At 42.8% G+C, this 19,519-nt stretch overlaps 2 protein-coding genes across 11 annotated transcripts; one reads left to right on the top strand and one right to left on the bottom strand.

Moving 5' to 3' along the window:
• Window positions 1–986: 986 nt before the first annotated feature.
• rabac1 (Rab acceptor 1 (prenylated)) lies at window positions 987–4,029 on the bottom strand. The gene is made up of 6 exons (XM_088410828.1): window positions 3,963–4,029; window positions 3,264–3,402; window positions 2,467–2,679; window positions 2,288–2,385; window positions 2,043–2,144; window positions 987–1,369 (listed from the first exon to the last, which is right to left on the bottom strand). Exons 2-6 carry the CDS (start codon window positions 3,380–3,382, stop codon window positions 1,281–1,283), a joined length of 621 nt encoding a protein of 206 aa, XP_088266954.1. The 5' UTR covers window positions 3,383–3,402; window positions 3,963–4,029; the 3' UTR covers window positions 987–1,280.
• A 661-nt stretch (window positions 4,030–4,690) lies between these two features.
• On the top strand, window positions 4,691–19,058 carry dedd2 (death effector domain containing 2). Of its 10 annotated transcripts, none has more exons than XR_015865102.1 (9): window positions 4,735–4,999; window positions 5,219–5,711; window positions 5,985–6,261; window positions 7,002–7,124; window positions 8,681–8,793; window positions 10,175–10,196; window positions 12,061–12,114; window positions 13,868–13,946; window positions 15,305–15,454. XR_015865102.1 is itself a non-coding variant. In XM_088410879.1 (8 exons), the coding sequence occupies exons 3-8, from the start codon at window positions 5,252–5,254 to the stop codon at window positions 17,516–17,518; spliced, it is 1,326 nt and encodes a 441-aa protein (XP_088267005.1). In that variant the 5' UTR covers window positions 4,691–4,735; window positions 4,961–4,999; window positions 5,219–5,251; the 3' UTR covers window positions 17,519–18,438. The 10 variants fall into 10 exon arrangements, 4 of the variants coding, with proteins under 4 accessions (XP_088267005.1, XP_088267006.1, XP_088267004.1 ...); XR_015865101.1 differs by having other exon boundaries at window positions 13,837–13,946; XR_015865100.1 differs by having other exon boundaries at window positions 10,175–10,355; window positions 12,050–12,114.
• Window positions 19,059–19,519: the final 461 nt, after the last annotated feature.

The raw sequence follows: 19,519 nt of genomic DNA, 5'->3' as shown, positions 1-19,519 counted from the left end.
ATATATATATATATATATATATATATATATATAAAGCACAATGCCACGTGTACGTATATTTTTTAAATTGTCAGTATAGTAAATGTGCCATTTTGCACCAAGGCATGTCCCTTCAAAAAAGACAATTTGGATCAAAAACGGATTTTCTGCTTCAAAGGCGTTTTTTTTTTTTTTTTGGTTCCACCCCTAATATACATCTATATGTTCAAGCATCCATCTGGGCTGCCACCTAGAGTGGGATTGGCAACATTGCGCATCTTGGTCACCTTTGTCTTAATGAAGCAAATGTTCACATGATGGACGGGGCGACACTGCGAAAAATGTAAGAAGCATTCAAACGTGCACACACACGGCGTTGCCGTATTGTGAGCGCGGCGCCACTGTGTTCATCCCCGCCCCCTCCCGCACCTTCAACCACACTCCATTTAATAGAATATCGATCCTCGCCTTTGCCGCAGTGAATAAGCCAGCGCTTGTGTGCGTGTGCGCGTGTGTGTGAGACACGCGTATTGGCGGTGTCAAGGTCATTGTCATGGTAACCTGAGCGAGAGAGTGTTCTCTGGAGCACGGGTCACACGGGTCGCAAGAAGGGCTGCGTTTGAGCGATGCCGCATTCCGAGTCGACGGCCGGAAGATAAGCTTTTTTTTTTAATTATTTTCTTGCATTATCCAGAGGCTCTTTTGTAAATTGTGTGTGGAAAATGTCAAACGACACACACTTTACTCTGGGCTTGAATTGTTTTTGTGTGTGTATATATATATATATATATATATATATATATATATATATATATATATATATATAATGTACTGCATTTTTAAGCAAAGAGTGCCATCTAGAGGAGCAAAAATATATACGTATCAAGTGGTTCATGAAGCTTCATTTTCCAGTCATTGTCAGCGCCCCCTAGTGACCAGGATGATTGGAAGATTCCATGAAATTCTTAAATGTTTTCCGCTACATTACAAATAAACAGGCAACATCATTCGGCTTGTATGGTGAACAATTTATTTATATTGGCAATCCCGAGATATGACCCATTGAAAATATCGAACGTCATATACATGATACGTCAGCATTCAGGAAACTAGTAATATGCATAAGAATGTACACGAAAAAAACCAAATATTAGTTATGCAGAGTCAACATAGAATTGCACTTTTTATCAATTTCAGGGCTGCATCAATACAATGACGTAAAATGCGTGCAAAGTCAAATTTGGCATCGGTTGACAAAGCGATGACGTAACAGCAAGGCGTCGTAAAGGAGCCGCCCCAAATCACACGGGCTCCATGAGCAGCTCCTCCAACTCTGCGCTTTCCAGCTCTCGGAACGCGGCGTGAGTGCCGATCACAACCAAGGTGGCCCCTGAAATTGAAGGGGAAATGACTAGTTGTTAATTCGCTACTGCGCTGTATCATAAATAGCGTCCAAACAGTCCTGTTTTACTAAAAATGGCTCCTGCCACGACTGGTCACTGCGGTGCGTTCAAGAACTCACCGTTAAAACTGGATCTGGTTCAAGTGTCCATTACATTTTTTTTTTTTTTGCCATAACGTAATCTCCCCTTCATCAAACTACTACGACTCCAATCAACGGCGGTTGTATGTCTACAGCTGACCAGAAGATGGCGGCACACTAATTTGTTTAACTGAATTAGCAGAATGAAAACAAAGTATCTCATTGCTGAATTCATGTCAAAGCGTCAGTCCTGCTTTTGACGCATTTGCGTATGCTAACGAGTTAGCAATCACAATTAGCATTAGCATGCCATTATATGCTAATGCAGTATATACCATTATAAGTACGTTACACATGTAAATAATTTCTAAAATTCATTTTCTTCTTTATCAGACAGTGACAAGGCTTAAAAACTCAAATTCAGCCTTAACATTTCTAAGGCCTCCTCAAAATTTTAAGATTTTAAAGTTTTTTACTTTGAATTTTGGCGCTTTTAAGCCTTGCCACTGTCTGATGAAGAAAACAACAACTAATTTGAAACTATAGGCAGAATGAAGATTGTTCAAGCGAACAAACTCACCCAGAACCCAAAAGACAGCAGCTCCGGCTCCGGCCAACCAGAAGACGGGTAAGGAGATTCCTCCGGCCAGACTCATCTGGTGCGGGACAGTCAGCTCCTTGCCTGAAAAAGATACCGTGATGCACAACGACTCATTCACCGCCACGGACGGCTATATACGTCCAAGATTCATTTTACCTTCATCTACCTTGCTGGCGCAAATGGAAGAAAATGAATGCGACACTTGGGGGTAAATGAAAGCTTACCAAGAATCACCAGCTTGGACTCGAGCGATTTAAGATGGATAATGTAGAAGGCGCCCACGAAGACGGCCAACGCGATCAGTAACATCGGAGAGCTGATTCTGCAAACATTCCGGAGATCCGTGGGGTCAGCGCGCGGGGGGGTCCGGACGCGCGCCCTGGCCCGCGCCAAGCGCGCTTACATGCAGTAGAGGATGAGTCCCAGGAAGATGAAGGTGTAGTTGCTGTTGTACGTGTCCACGTTCTTGACCACGCGCTGGCACATCTCGCCAAAGTTGCGCGGCTTGGAGAACTTGCGCTGGTCGGCGAAGCTGGACCACGGGCGGATGGACAAGCGACGCCGGTCCAGCCACTCTTTGGCCACGCTGGCTGAAAAACCCTTGGGGAGGCCCAGCCTGGGGATGCAAAAATTCACCAATTCTCAACCAAAAACGTGCTAATACGTCTTTTAAAACCTTGTGGCATTATGTTACAAATTATGGAAACTCCTTTCATTTTTTTTTTTTTTTTACATCATAAAAGAATCAATGGGGGGGGGGGGGGCAGTTGGGAGCTGAAATTTCCTCCACTAGGGGGCAGAAGTGTGTTTGAGCAAAGAACAGCAAGGCACAGTACAAGCATTCAAGGAAGATGAAGCAGGAAGAGCAACGTGAACAAAAAACGAAGTGGAAAATTTAATGAAAAATATGAGACCCAAAACTTTCTGACAATACAGGTAAATATTTTTTTTTCCCTAAGTCATACTGCAGCTACAAAATATAATTTGTGGCTACTATAAATTAGAAGTCATGCATTTACCAGCAGAATTTGCAAAAGTCACAAATGTACGTAGTTCAGTTTCAAATATGAAAATAATTCACGGTATCCTTTTTGTAAATAAACCTTTCTTGCGCCCGAGTCACCTGATCTTTGAAGATCTGCCGATACAGAGTCACAATTCGATACTAAGACGATGTATTCATGGATATGTGCAACTTACTTGGCAAGGATCCCAGCTGCGCCAGTCACGCCAGTCGGGTGAGCGTCCTCAGCGGCGAAAACATCTCCAGCTTTGCTCTCCATGTCCACCTGGCAGTTCTCACCCTTTGGAACTTGCATCGACTTATTCTTTTTGAACCCTAAAATGTGAAATGCGTAATATTAAATATTCTCTGCCTTAAAAAACACTTCACAAAGATGATCATGCAATTTTCCCCAAAACAAAAAAGGGAGCAAAAGCAAAAAAAGATCACTACTTTGCGGAAATTGGTTACTGCGGGTATTAGTGGAACGAGACCCCCGCGATAGACGAGGAAATATCGTAATTTGCACAACAAACTGTGGTATCGCCAGTGGAAAATATGAGTCTAGCGCATGCTCGGCAACACCGACACGTCACAATTATTTGTTTAAACAGTCACCAACTGACTGCGTGAATTTTACATAAAAATACACTTTCGAACACTTTCCGAATCGGCGAGAGTAAATCACAGAGTAGATGTTTATATTTGATGATAGCCGTCGTTTTTCGTCTTTGTTTCAAATATGGCTAGAAAACAGCACAGCACGCGTAGATTTCCTCGGAGTTACCCCCCCCCCCCCCCCAAATGAGCATACGACAGGGTTAAAACACCCCCCCTCCCCAAAAAGATAAATATGCTTTAGATGAGTAACGACTGTTAAGAGAAAACACACAAACCCAAGTAGCCCTGAAGCCTCCTTGTGTTGACGGAAGTGACGTAATTATTTTTACCCACAATCGCACATTACGTTACAAGAGATAAACAGATCTAGAATCAGATGTTTCTCCATTCTCAGGCGACACGGTGATATTAAATCTGATTCCAGACAAGCTTATTATTATAATATGTGTTCTTTGCAAACAACGTTAACTGACTTGAAATCAGATTCAGCATTAGTGTTATTCCGCTAGTTTGTGAGGAAGACGGTCACGTAAACTGACATCAGACCAGCAAAATTGATGAAAGGGTAGTGTTTAAACTCTAGTTACTTGGCGTTGATTGGTATTCAAGAAACGGATAGGCTTTTTAATTTATGTCTGCTTCTTGTTTAGTGTTATTAAGAATATTATGTTTTATTGTGTTTGAGAATTCGTGGTAATATTTACAGATCAAAATGGAAAGAAACGCGCTTTTAACTAACTGTCTTCTTCCCCCAACGATTTTTCAGAAACAGATCTCAGATCAGCCTATAAACCATTTTCTTTTTTTCGGTGATGAGACTTGAGTAAATGTAACGCTACTAAATCAGATCCACCTGAAACATAAAGTTAATTTGAATCACCGACTCCATATCAGCTATTGTTTCTTGGAGCCGCTTCAAATGGGGAAAAGTTGTAAAGAAAAGTCTAACCGGCGATAAAATGTGACGTAGCTAAGCAGAGCTCGAGCGTTGATTGGCCAGTTTCTCAACGTAAGGAAGTAGTCGGGCTGTCTGTATATAAACAGGGAGGTGGGTTGTTTTCCTCAGCTGTTTGTTTAAATGTCGCCGTCTCGACGCAGTGACAGTTTAATTTTGATAGCTTCGCGAGTCAAGAAAGGTGTAAATATTGATTGTAGTCTTCTAAAGACCCGTTTAATTAGCGCGACGTTGGTGCCTTCTCTCGTGCTAACTCAAGCTGACGCCTGCTATGTAAGCACATTATTGAAGTGTTCTGTTATGTTATTTCTCGTCCAGGAATGAGTCGACTGTCGTAGAAAATACAAACAACAAAAGGTATGCCTTTTGAATGGACTTTCTGTCGTTGCAAAAGTTAGCTTGTTGGCATTGCTAGCTTGTTAAAACACCTGTCTAAAGTATGGGCGTGCACCCCTTCCCCCCAACTACACCTTCAAATCCGTCAAGTTATTAGTGCGGTTCCGGTTTGGTTTTTCAAAATAAATTTCTGCTGGGAATGTCTCGTTTATGCATTTGCCCTTTTATTGTCTTGACCAGGAGCAAGGTTTAAAAGGTAGTGGGTGAATCACCATGGCCAGCTCGGCGCCGAGGCACTCTCTCGAATGGGACGAAACCGAGTGCCTGGCGTTTTATGGCTTGCTGTCCCTGCACGAGGTCTTCCAAGTGGTGGGCTCCCAGCTGACGGACGCCGACATCGACGTGCTCTCCTTCCTCCTGAGCGAAACCTGCGCCCGCGTTCACCCCTTGGACCCCGCCGGCTGGACGGTGAGGCCCGACGGGGACGAGGCGCTCGACCCGGGCGAGGCCCCGAGTCCCAGGCTCCTGGAGGCCTGGAGGCACTTGCAGTCGCAGGGCCGCCAGCCGCCCGCGCTGGACTGCTTCAAGCCCAGGAACGGCCTGGACCTGTTACTGGAACTGGAGAGGCGCGGCTACATCAGCGAAGGCAACCTGGAGCCGCTTCTGCAGCTCCTCAGGGTCCTCACCCGACATGACCTGCTGCATCTCGTGTCCCACAAGAGGAGAAGAACCGGTGATGCTTCCTTCCTTGCTGCCTATCTTTCTGCCTTCCTTTCTATCTTAATTCCTTCCCTCCGTCACTCTTTGCTTCCTTCTTTTTTTGATTCCTACCATTGTTCCTTCCTTACATCATTCCTCTCTGCCTCCCTTCTGTCATTCTTTCATTTCTACCTTTGTTCTTTCCTGCCTTCCTTATTTTTCCTTCCTTTGTCCCTTCCTTCCTTCCTTCCTTTCTGCCTTTCATACTCTTCTAATTTCATTTTTCCTTCCTTCTTTCTTACCATAGTTCCTTTCTGCCTTCCTTGGTTTTATCCCTTTCTTCGCCCTTGCCGTTCTTCATACTTCTTTCCTTTGTTTCTCTCTTCCTTCTTCATTCACATTTGTTTCTTTTTTCCTTCCTGCTCTTCTTCATTGCGTTTCTGTCATTGCAGTATCGCCCCAAAGAACAACCAAGCAATGCCGAGTAGAGCGGGGAGAGTTGTTGTGTCCTCCTGGCCTAAGCATGTCTTCCCAGAGGCCAGCAGAAAGGCCTCTTCTTTCTTCCACGCACGACGTTATAACAGGTATAACCGCTCCTTCGAGTCTACGATCACCTATATGCCTTCTTCTTTTAGCCACATCTACTCAATGTTGTCGTCGTCAACCATTATTACGCATGCAATATGTTTTGGAAATTCTGAACCCTCCAACAACTTGTTTTTCAATAGACAGTACACTTGTTTGGCCATTTTCACCAGTAAAATGTTATGAATTTATCTGGGATTAATATGAGTCAAAATGCTTGACGTTCAAGCTTCAAGTGCACGGCAAAATATTCAAGTAACTTTAAAAACAGAAAGTAAAACAAGCATTATTAGTGAAAAGATTGGTTGGTATTAATGAGCTTCAAGGGATATACCCATATTTCTTTGATTGATTGGTACCCATAATCAAATAAATAGGGCTTGACAATAAGGCCAAAACATCTCACTTTTCTTCACACTCTGTGCTTGTGATTTCAAACGTTATGTTCTATGTATTTAAAAAAAAGTGTCAGGTTAAAGAAGTTCTAAAAATTGCTTGTACTCAATTATAGACAAAATATTATAATTTTTATAGCTAAAAATATCCAAGGAGGTGGTCTATTGTTTTAAATGGCACGATGTAGTCAGTACCTATTGTAAACGTCTCTCATTTTTTTTTTATCTTTGTTGGGATTAATACATTTTATTTGCCAGTAAAATATTGAAATGGAAAACTAGTTTATGCATTTTCGCTTCCTTTAGGTTGACTTTTGTCGTGTGCTTGGCTTTTTCTGTCGTAGGGTCCGAGCCCCCAGTGACCGTATTATCCGCGCAGAGGCCCAGGAGAAAGAAGAGAGGGCACGGCTGGACCCGCAAGCCCAAGAGGGTCAGCAGGCCGGCCCCGCGTCCCAAAGCCTCATGCAGTAAGAACACAGTGTTCATACCTTCACGTTATTCACACATTTTCTCAAAACCGTTCCCTGGTTTTATTTTATTTAATTTTTTTGCTATATTTTTGACATCTTCCACTTCCCTCAAGCTTTGCTCTGCCGCCGCAATGATAAAGCACAAATGGTGTTTGTCATCAGAATGCCAGACTTATATGGAACAGAAAATATATACACGTTGATTAACGTCGCTTTAAATGGGAGGAGCTATTTGGCAGACGGGGATGATGTCTTTGAGGGCTTTTCGACGAATAATTATTCAGCTGTGTCAAAAAAATGCTTTATTGTTGCAACGTTAGTTTCAGCCTTTGCGGCGACTTGTACGCGGCGAAATATGGTACTAATACAGTTTTAAATTTGAGTGTCATGTCAAGTGATCCGTCTGTTCTGCATCTGATTTCAAACCATTGAAAATCCTCTTTGGATCAGGGCCGGGCATACCAATTGCGATTGAAGAATCCTCATTTGTTGACATCATGGCGCACACTGTCTGACTGCAACAAAGGCTGAAAATTTTTCATTTAAACTCGATATTTTGTCCACTCCTTTGATTTTTACATCAAAGGCATTTCCTATTAAAGGGAAAGTGTTGAAAGAAGACGCCAGGGAGCTGAAATTCCACCCAGGTGGTCACAACATGTCAAAGTTCAACACGGGGCGACCACTTGGTTATCACACTAGCAGGAGTGTGCCATCCCTCCACTAAAACACTTTGAGAATGATGTGGAATAAAATGACCCGAAAATTGTTAAAATACTGCAAAAGGCTTTGTTGCAACATGTCCTCAATTTGCATCGGTTCGCTGACAAGGTCTGTGTTGTGCAATATTTGTCGTTTTGTTGTTGTTTTGGTCCTGTGACCGTGCTCAATTACAAATTTCGCAAAATTAATTCTTGGAGTACTAGTACAGGAGTTTAGAAGAAAAAAAAAGACCATTTCGCCCATGGCCATCACTAGTTTGGATTTGTCTGCCTGCATTTAATTTCTGCTTCTTCATGCCACTCTTCCCCCTTCCCATTTTCCAGCATGTTCAGCCGCCGAAGTCGATTTGAACTCTCAAGTGAGACGTTTGATCTTGTGCATTGTTGTCACCGTAAAGGAAGGAAAGATCTGGAACTTGTCTCTTGCACTGGGGACGTTAGTAGTAGCCAATGATATCAAATCAAATGTAAAAACCATGCAACTTTTGATTATTTGCATGTCCCCTCCTTTCTGATCCACGATAGGAAATGCTACACTTTTTTTTCCCCTCCAAGAAGTCAAACGCTCTCATTCTCATTGGTGTTCAACCTCCCATGTTGCTTGAGTTGTTGCCTAAACATTTTCAAAAGAAAAATCCATGGAGCGATTCCTACGTAGCTGCTCGATCTGACAATTGAACAGAAGTTTGCACTTTCCTCAATATCCTTCCTTTGACAAAGGCCCCGATGGTTTCGGGCGCAGACCTTTGCCCCCGGACGCGAGTGATGCTCCTGTGACTGTCAACGTGTTTGCTTGTGCTGCTGCTGTCCTGACTGCGCATTTGATCCCAGCAGGTTGGCTCAGGATTGGTGCGCAATAGGGCTGATGGACTCAGACTGAGGAACAAAACAAAACCAAAACAAAAAAAAGCCCAACAGCTCATGCGTATGGGCCCATGCCTAAGGTAAACGAGGGTCTCCCCTCCTATGGTCACACAAATGGGGGGGGGGGGGATTGCTTGTGTGCTCATTCCCCGACCCCTCGCTTGCTTTGGAATGTCCTTTTTTAAACATGTCCTTCGATCCTTCAAACAAACTGAAGCATGATCTGCCGTTTTAAATGTCAGCGTCATGCCGGACGCCCAAGTACAGTACGTCACTGGGTCCCCCCCCTTGACATGTTTACAGCAATTATTTGAACCAGAGTGGAAACTACCATTTAAAAGAATATTATACACAAAAGAAATCTGCATTTATATATATATTTTAACAGTATTGTAGTTTTAATTGATTCAATTTAGAACCTGAATGGTGGAAACAGAAAATTGGATGTCCCCATCCTTGTGGGAAATTGGGCCCGGTTGCATCATTTTCTGATGATAGGGAATCTTATGGGTAAGATTTGGTTTTCACATAGAGTGTATATATAAACATATTGTCATAATTACAGTATTATGACTTTTGAAGAATTTTGCATGATGGGAGTCCAGGCTAAGCCAATCGTCTAAGTAATTAACAGGCTTGCAAATGTCATAAGTTGGCCGCTAGCGCCACGCGGTGGCCATTGAAAGGATGAATGCAAAAAATGGGTGGAAATGGATGATAAAACATTGGGTTTTTAATATGTCCAAAATGGACAATTTTTCTAATTTTGAATAGCTGTAAATGAGCCCGACATGGGCTAAATTTTAAACCTAAAGCGTGTACCTCTCAACCTCCCATTTGCAAGCATTTAGAAGGCACGGCAGCGTGCCATATTGAAAGTCGTTATGTTTTGACCAATATTTTGGCCTCCTAGTGTTTTTTTTTTTTCTTTGTATGCTTTTCCTTTCATATCACACATCAAAAACATGAAAAAACCCATGTTGGCTCAAAGTTTCCTCCAGGGGTTAAATGAAGAACTTTGCTTTCCCTGTAGTTCGGATAATTTTGTTGCTTTGTAGCCCTTAAAAATAAATAAGATGTAATGAAAGGATTTTGTGAAAACCTCGATTTCCCACCCCCAAATTTGATCAGCGGAAAAACTTGCACCCAGGCCCAATTTCCAATCAGGTAATTGTGATTGCTACATTTCTATTTAAAAAGTCCAAATGCCGAATATCGGCGCAGATAATCTGCCCGGTTGACTGCTAATCGGCCTGGTCGCTACTGAACTGTGCTCACGACCGCCCTTACGGACTTTCCCGATTGATGCCTTTTCATTTTTATTGGCTCAAGTTAAGTCGTGGCCAATTTTGAATCTTGCCGTCCAGCACTGTTGAATGCCTGCTTGTGATGCTAGCGAAGCGCCCAGCGGACATGTTCAAACCACTTGTCTCTGTCTTTCTCTCCTCTCTTTGTTTGCAGTTGTAAACAGACCAACAAAAGTGTATCCTCACACAATCAGGGGGGAGAACTCGAGTCGTAACGCTCAAAACTGCGCAAAAAGCACAGCGCAGAGTTCTTTTCTTTTTTTTTTGTCAGTCGTTGAGCAGAAACCAGGATCGATTAAGTTGACACTGCAGGCCACGCCACTCCTCCTAAATGGGTACTTGAATCTTGTTATTGTTTGTTGTTTTTTTTTTTTTTTCCCATGGCCAATATAAGGAGTAAGTCCAATGTTCGTGTTTTCACAAGTGAGGAGATGTCCACTCGGAAAGGAGAAATTTTTTGCTTTGTTTGTTTTTTTAATGCCGTTATTGTCACGTTTCCTTTTGCGTTCAACGATTTGAACCCTGGACAATGATTTGCTCTGCAGTTGGCATGGGACGATTTCAGAATTTGACGGCGTGGTAACCTTGTGCAAAAATATCACGGTATTGAAATGACTGCCTTATCATTTGAAATTTGGTGAATAGCCACTTTTCAAGAACATATGAACAGTTTTATTGTTAAATATGTAATACGGCATTTGTTACAATAACAAACATTAGGGCTGCGCAATTAACGAAGTTTTAATGGCGATAATGATATTGGCTGCCACAATTAATTTATCTGATCCTCAGCAATATATCTGACAAAAAGCCGGCGACCGTACATATGTCAAATCAAGCACTTTGTCATCGTACCACCAGGGGGCAATGTTTCCCACGTTTGCATGACCAAAGCATCTGCTTTTCTCACCCTAATATATTATTTATATATTATTTACCAGTATGAAATGGCATTGAGTTTCTCACTTGATTCCTAAATTAGCATGCTAGCTGTCAATGAAACCCATTTTGAAAAAAAAAAAGAAAAAAATCCCAAAATTTGGAATAATGTGTGTGCCAAGTTCTTGCCATGTCTCTGGTGAATTTATTTAAATTTTTTATTTTCTTCCTTCATTTATTTTGGTTATTTATTATTAGTAATTAGAATCAATCCTTGGTTATATACTGCTTGTTTACAAAATGGGCAATAAATAGATACATGATTAATGATTGAGATTTCAACATTGGCCAAAATAATTATGATTATTATTATTTTGGCCATAATCGCACAGCCCTAATAAACACAACAAAAACGTAAAAAAAAAAAATACAGATTTTGTCAGATTTGGACTGTTTTAAATAGCCGTGACTTTCAAAATGGCAATGATATTGCCATTACAGTTATCGACCCATGCCTACTCTGCAGTGTTTCATTGAAGTCCATTTTGGAAAATAGTCATGGTGCTAACAGTGATTTCAAATCCCTTTTGGAAATGGCGATAGTTCCCTGACGTTAACGCAGTTTTAAATTGATTTATCGATCTTTGTAAGATTTTTGTAAAAGGCGCACTCCGATTTGTCAAATTGCTAAAGCCCCTACCCCACTGAGGGGCAGACGTTGGCGAAGGGGGTGGCTCTTTTGTTCTCGTCACGGTGTTTTTAGGTCGCCAACGTTCGCCACGAGTCGCCAAAACGTCACCAGAGGTCACCGGACGTTGAAGAAGAAAACAATTTAAACGACCGGAGGACGTTTGGCGACCTCAGGGCGACATTTTGGCGACCTTAATCCTGATGCGATCAAAAGAGCCACGCCCCTCAGTGAAATTTTCCAAAATATTGACGCCGATAATTGGCGCATTCCTCATTTCCATGATTTCCAATGGGGCAAAATGCTCTTGAACATACTGACAATAGAATGGCTTCAACTTTCGGGGGATTCCGCTGTACTTATACTTTTGAGTGTTCACCTCCAAACTGCATCTCTGAAGTCTTCCTGATGTTTTGTCTTCTCTGCTGTGTTCAATGGGTGCACTGTTCTTGTCCTAACAAGATTTGATCCAGGTCTTCACGCTCCTCCTAAAAAGCTCACTTGCGTCCTTAGGGCTGCCACTTACGGTAAAGCACTTTTATCTCATTATTTTTCTCAACGTTTGACCTGTGAATTTTCTCCAAGCGCTCTCTTACAACGGCTCTTTTAGCTAGCTAGCGTCCAGTGCAGGGGTTGGCAACCTTCAACATTTGAAGAGCCATTTCCATCAGGTTTCTACGGATAAGACAACATTGGGAGCCGCAAACACATTACATCTGAAATGAAGAGGTTTATATATATATATATAAAAAATCTCAAACAGATTCTTAGGCTCATTATGGTAGTGGGAGGGTGGAAGCGGACAGAATCAGTTGGGCGTTTGCAGCCAGAGGATTTGCTTGGAGCAGTTTTTGTTAAGGTTATTTTCATGAAAAGAAGCAAGCAGACCGAACCAACGTCTGTGAATCCATCGTGCTCACGCGCAGGGGCAGTAAGATGAGATTTATTCTGTTTTACGAATTCTTCAAGCGCTCCAGTTTGTCCTCTTGTCTTATTTTGAAATACTGCTTTTAATCTGAAAGTGTATTTCCTGTTTACGTTCTCCGTTCGTCATTTAGCTCTTAGCAGTGTTCGTGTTCAAAGAAAGAACGAGCAGAACGACGCTTTTGCTTTTAATCTGGAAGGCCGCGCTATATTTCCGTTTCCTGTGTTTACCTTCCCGAAACCGATTAGCTGTTTTGCGTCACGCTCCGTGTCTCATCGCAGCAAATTCGTCCTATAAATGTCGCCCTATCACGCAAACGTCATTGACTGCGATTCAAACGCGTCGCTTGTGACGTGGTCCGCGCAGTCGATCTGAACCAAGCGTTGCCACATGAGGCGGGTCGCCCACACCCGGTCTAGCGTTTGTCGCTACTTGTGAATCCGGTCCATGTTTTCAAATGGCAAACTTTGACCAAAGCAATTGAGTAACGAGAACGCCGTAACCAAATTCCTGTTGGCTGTTTGATTGACACTCATTGTGATGGATTCCATTGTGACCACACAGATTTTTTTTTTTTTTCTTCTTCCCATCAGCCTAATTACAGTTCTGCTTATAACACACTGCTCTTTTGCAAATGTTAAGAGATGCAAGAATCGATGGGCAAATTGGACATTTGCCTTTCCAATGTTGGCATTTTGCAAACTTTGCCTCCGTCGAGTGTGCCGCCGCTCCCCGCGGACAAATTGCGCATGGAACATTCGTTAGCGGGAGCACCATTAACTAGATCCGCAAAACATTTGAATATGGCGTAGACTGCCGAGGTTCGGCAATTCCTCGATAAAGCCTCAGCTGTTTTATAATCCCTTCATTTGGAGCTTCAACAGATGAACCCGTTCAGTACCAGCCTGTTTTAAACACAGAATCATGAAAAAAGATGTATAAATAGATTCTTGGCTAACAAAAAAGGGGAGAAAAATGTTTTTGGAGGAAATCAAGAAACAATTTTCATCTTTTTTAAAAAAAAAAATTAGTTTAAAAAAAGTCAAAGTCCTTGAAATTTAAGCCTCTCAACAGTGAATGTTAGCCATTGAAAATCTGTATTATCAGAATTAAGTATTTGCAAACATGTGATTTCAATTTATTGAATTTCGGCTGCCATTATTGAATGGTTGAAAATTAATGCGTTATTTTTGCCTCTTTTAATTGAAATCCAAATCGGACATCAAATATTTGTAGCCCTAAATGTCTTTTTTATTTTTTTGGGCTGCTGCGCTATGCATAAAGGATGACACATTGTCTGAGTGGATGTTTCTGGTTGGATAAGGTTCCGTCCCAATTGTTGTTCCCCACTAAAGAGAGCCGGGGAGTGGGCCGGATGAGTTTGTCGCCAAGCAGCCAGCGTTCTGGAATAGTGAGACGGGGGAACGCGCTACAGTATGTATCCTCCCATCTTGCGCAGTTGCATGAGCGCCCGCCAATCCTCTCCCCGCCACATTCATCCTTTCAACATTTGAGCAAAAAAAAAAAGAACCAAATTCTTTCTAAGCTTCCGCTGAGGATTTTGCGCACCCGAAACCGTGTCCAAGTCAAAGCGCTTCCGTGGCAGCAGTATTTCTCATTCGCAGTTCACTAAAATGGCCACTTTGCCCCACTTCATTGCACTTTTTTTTTTTTTCTTTTTGGACACTATTTGTCAAAGGTGGGCAACTTACTTTTTTTTTTTTGTTTTGTTTTTTTTGGTCTGACATTCGTCAGTGCCCCGCCACTTATGTCAGTACGCTGAAAAGTGTAATCGTCAGCAACTTCTGTCACCCAACCACCCCCCCCCCTTGCTCTTCAGTCCCTTCATCAATTACGGCGGCCATTTTGCGTGGCGTGCCAGCAAAATGGCTTGGCTCACGCCCTTGACGCTTTCCAGCCGGCACTGACGAAACATTTGCAGATGAAACGCTGTGTGATATTTTTGCTTGCGGTATATTATTAACAAAATCCAGTTTGCAAAAACAAAATGTCGATTATTCGGTTTGAATCTTAGCTGTAGACCGTGGTTACAATAGTTTGCAGTTTTAGTTAAAGTTTTCAATTTGTTTTGACTTTTGTTTTTTCATTGGTTAGCATTCAGTGTCTTGTGATACTTAGTTTTTGGAAATTTCAATTTAGTTATTAAATGATATAGTTTTGATTAAGCCATAAACAGTATAAAAGTAAATATATGCAGTCAATAAACAGGATTTTAAAATAAACACACTGCCACATTTTGTGATGGGTTATTTTTAAACTGATTGGCCCAAAAATCAAGATTGTCTCAGGGAGGCGGCCATTTTGACATTTGCTGTTAATTGAAATTGACATCACGGTTGCTCAGGTAACACCCAACAAGGGCTAGGTCACGTGACGTGCAAGCTGGGCAGTGATTGGTTGATACCTGAGCTCTGAGCAACTGTGATGTCATTTTCGGGGGACGGCAAGTGGCAAAACGGGCGACCTTAAGAAGGATAAAATCCGATGGATCTTTCTGCAGAACTCAGTGTTTAGTGATGCTAAATTAAATGTAAAAAAAAAATGTTTTGGGGTTTAGATCTTTAACAATGTATTTAAAGCTTGTTTTTAGTCAGTAATTATCAGTCTCGTTAAGTGTGAATATTTGTGTGTAAGTGTTTTTTTTTTAACCAGTAAAAAGTGTGAAAATCAGGAGCTAAGCCGGTACCGCGCAATGCCGAACCGCCAACAGCGACGTTCCTAACTGCCGTACCCTCTTGTTCTCCCCCCTCTTATTCGGACCGGTTGGCCAGACATCCGCCTGCGCGTGCGAGCCGAGTACACGGAGCACGAGTCGGTGCTGCGCGACGGCGTGTCCTCGGACAAGCGGCACCCGCTGGAGCGGCAGTTCGAGCTGTTCCAGCAGGCGGACGCGCTGCTGCGCTCCCGCGACCTGGGCGCCATCGTGTGCGACATCAAATTCACCGAGCTGGACAACCTGGACGCCTTCTGGGCGGACTACCTGAGCGGGGCGCTGCTGGAGGCCCTCAAAGGCGTCTTCATCACCGAGTCGCTGAGGGCGGCGGCCGGCGCCGAGGACATCCGCCTGCTCATCAGCGTGGATCAGGACGACTACGAGAAGGGCCGCCGGCTGCTGAGCGACGCCGTCTCGGCGTGGTGAGAACGGGGCGGGTCCTTCCTTTTGTGTGATACCTCTAGCGGCCACTAGGTGGCGGCAAGCCTCAACCTCGGAGTGAGACCGGAGACGACGAATGCTTCTCATTTCCATTTGACTTCACGTCCAGGTGCTACTTTTAGAGGACGGCGGGAGGAAAGAGGACATGTTAGGACAAAGGCAAAGCAGGAACAAGCAAAGGACGCGGTGGTAAGCCTAGCTTAAAATTCCCTCGGACATGCAGTCTTTAAAAGCCTCGCAAAGGATTACCTTCAAAAGGCTTTTCATGAGGTTGAAACCTAAACTATGTTTGTTATTAACTCATTCGATGCCATGGATGTATTTTCAAGATGTATTTATTTTCATTTAGGTATGAAATTGATACTTGAGTACATTAAGGACATTAATTTCCAAATACTTCAGTATTAAATCTATACTTAAGTATCTAGGGTTGAATATCCGGACTGACTCTTAAAAAAAAAAAAAGTGAAAATACATCCCTGGCATCTCATTCAATGCCAGGGACGTAAAATTTTTTTTTTTAAAGAGTCCGGACATTCAATACCAGATACTTGAGTACATTAGGAAAATTAATTTCTGAATGAGTTATCTCATCCAATGCCAGGCATGTATTGTGTTCACGCATTCAATCGCAGGGACATAGTTTCACTTTTTTTTTTTTCTAAGAGTCAGGACATTAAATCCCAGATACTTACGTATCACATCGATACTTCAGCACGTTAAGGACATTAAATTTCGGGAAACCTAAGTATAAAATCGATAATTAAATGGGACTGAATGTTCGGACTCTTAAAAGACATGAAAATACGTCCCTGCCGTTGAATGAGTTTGCGTTTGTTTGGGGAAAAAAAAAAGAATATTTGTATGTACTTTGTCCTCTCCATTTTGGGTTTTTTCTTTTTAACACATACACTGTCATCCCAGTTTAAATGGATGCTTGACGTCAATAGGCGTCAATGGTAGTGAATGAGTTGATCAAACCAAAGCAAGTCGTAGAAAATCGATCTCTGCGCACCAACCTACGATGATGACTTTGTCTCTTGTCGCTGCAGTATAATACTTCATCTCAGCTTTGTTGTAGCAATTCATTTTTGTACTGCCCATAGTCTCCTCTTGGAAGTGTAAAACTAAACAGAGTAGAAGGGAAAAAAAAAAAAGACATTGGACTTTAATGGTGGAGGACCTTACTTTGAGCGCTTGACAAAAAAACGCCCACAATCTCCACTTTGCTGCGGGAATCTATCGCTTCTCAGATTAAATTTAAAATCGAAGTGAAAAGCAAGAAAAAGTTTCTGCTCGCCCTTAACTGGGCTTTGTTTTCATATTCCAAAGTCACACTTTGCTGCATTAAGTTGTTATGGGGTTGCCCATAATCTCCTTTCAGGGTGACTTTGTCTCCCCACAAGAATCTTTTTTTAAGGTGGTAATCAATGGCCAGTATCAGAACATTGCAACCTTTGGAGGCCCTTTCCCATAACTCTGGAGGCTCAAGTGTTTGCTGTGGCACCTTTTTGTGTTGCCCACAATCTCATCAAATAAATAATTTTTCCCACAGTTGATGTTGAAATCCAAAGTGAGCAAATTGGCATTTACTTCGACAGTATGTACAGCATTGCCCATAATTCTGGTCACGTCAGTATTTTGTATTTGTACGGCCCACAGTCTCCTATTGGATAAAATCTCCCGATTGCAACATTTTTGAGGTAGAAAAACAACTTTAGTATGAAATTAAAAACTCAGTTCAAAAAAATCCTTGAGGCATCGCAGCGACACTGTTAACGCTCCACTTATTTTTGCCTTTGCCCACAGTCTCCATTTGGATAAAGTTTGATTTCTAAGAATTGTATTTTGGGACTGGGCAACTGTGAAGAGGAGAAGGACTACCCCCCCCCCCCCCCCCCCCCCCCCCCCTTGCTTCTTAATGTTACAGAAGCTCACCCTTGTCGCACACAATCTCCACTTTGCCGCAGCGCCCCACTTTGACGCCGCTCGCAGTTTGCTTGCGGATAAAATTTACTCACCTTGCCGTACTGTAAATACGTTCGAAGTGGGAAAAGCCGGGCGAGGGGAAAAAAAAAAGTCATCTTTGCGCCTTAACTTGGGTGACACGCTTACGATAAGCAGGCGAATCCAGGATTGTCCTAAGAAGATAACCCGGCGCCTCGCCGTCGCTCTGGTCAGTGGTCAGCGCTAGATGACATCGGCGATTAGCCGCCGGCTTCAGCCGACCGTGGACGAGTCATCAGGCCGCCGGCCGCCATGATAATTCAAGACGCGCGCGAGCTTCCTCGGCGAGTCCCACGCGTACGCGCCGGGGCGGCGTGTCGCTCGATACCGGGGATGGCGGGGAGATCAAGATCCAAAGTGCGCACATCCGGGCTAGAGTGTCTTTTGACGGAAAAGGAACGCTGCCTGCTCAGCCTGCTGGAACTAATGCCCGGACTTCACTTGAAGACGGCGATCAATAAGACCCCCCCACCCCCCCACCCCCACCCCCCCCCCCCCCACCCAGCACCCGCCCTCCCGCTCTCGTACAGTACAAAAAACTAATAGAACGAAAAGACTGGGCCGGGCTGAAGGCTTGGACTTTGCAGGCCCAGAAAAGAAAGTGTTGAAAGAGGTTCAAATAAGTTTCTTGGGAATTTTGTGTTAAAAGATGCTTGCCAGTTTTTTTTTTGTTGAATAATATTAGAGGTCTAATATATTGTGGGTGAGTACTAGTAAAAATAATAAAAGTTGTGGTGACCTTAAGTTTGAGAGTGGCCTTTTATTTTTCTTTTCAAATCAATAATGTGCAGACACGCAATGGTGTGTTTGTGTATATACTGTATGTGTGTGTATATATATATATATATATATATATATATATATATATATATATACACACACACACATACATGTATATGTGTGTGTGTGTGTATATATAGCACTTGAGTTGATCCTTTGATTCGTACTTGTTCTCACTTTAGCATTTAATTATCTTAAGTAATTCATTACTTTAGTTCTTAATCCATATAATACCAACATTTTTTAGACCCTCCTTTAAGCTTACAGTTTTTTTGTTGTTATATTTGTGTGTGTGTGTTTGTGTGTGTTTTTTCTGGCCAGCCAAAGTGCCCCAAGCCCGCCTTGGGCAAACGTGGCATTTTCAAAGCTTCAGTCTCTTCTTAAAAGCCGCGATAGTCTTCTGGAGAGTCAGGCTCTGTCTGCGGCGTCTGCATCACTATCCAGACGCTCTGTCATGTTCCTTTTTCTCAGAATAATGTCGCCTCCTCTTGGGTGACCCCGTCGCCACTTGCCGGAAAAAACGGGGCGCTCATTTGGAGCGGTCTTGGCATCTTCTACCGAAAGTTCAAGCCGCCCGCATATCTTATAGATCACATGATTGCTCCCGACCCCACACCTCAGAAGAACCTCAGGGTTCACCATATCCCAACAGTGAAGAAGAAGTGGGGTTTTTTCGGCTTCTCATGAAAAAAGACGCCTAAAATGAGCAAAAGCAAGAAAAAGAATCATTATGAGAGCTTTCGCCGCCACTTCCATCACTGGTGAGTTCTCAGTTTTTTGCTTTTTTTAAGGATTACACAATAAAACACCTGACGTCTGTATTTTGGCCTGTTTTCTTGCCTCACCCCCACCCCCCAGCTACGCATCAGATGGTGGCAATGAACGAACAGAGGCCGTTGGATGAACCAAATCAATTACGTTAGTAGTAGCCATTTTATACCCTCTAAGAAAAACACTTGAAAAAAATGTCAAACAAAAACCCGGCATTGCATTTCAGGGCTAAGAAGAAAAGGAACCCAAAAGGTAAAACTACGTCTTTGCGATT

This window comes from Hippichthys cyanospilos, chromosome 3 (assembly GCF_059441005.1).
Source record: "Hippichthys cyanospilos isolate Australia breed blue-spotted pipefish chromosome 3, RoL_Hcya_1.0, whole genome shotgun sequence".
In the NCBI taxonomy this organism is placed as follows: domain Eukaryota; kingdom Metazoa; phylum Chordata; class Actinopteri; order Syngnathiformes; family Syngnathidae; genus Hippichthys; species Hippichthys cyanospilos.
This window is presented reverse-complemented; position numbering and strand designations above follow the sequence as displayed.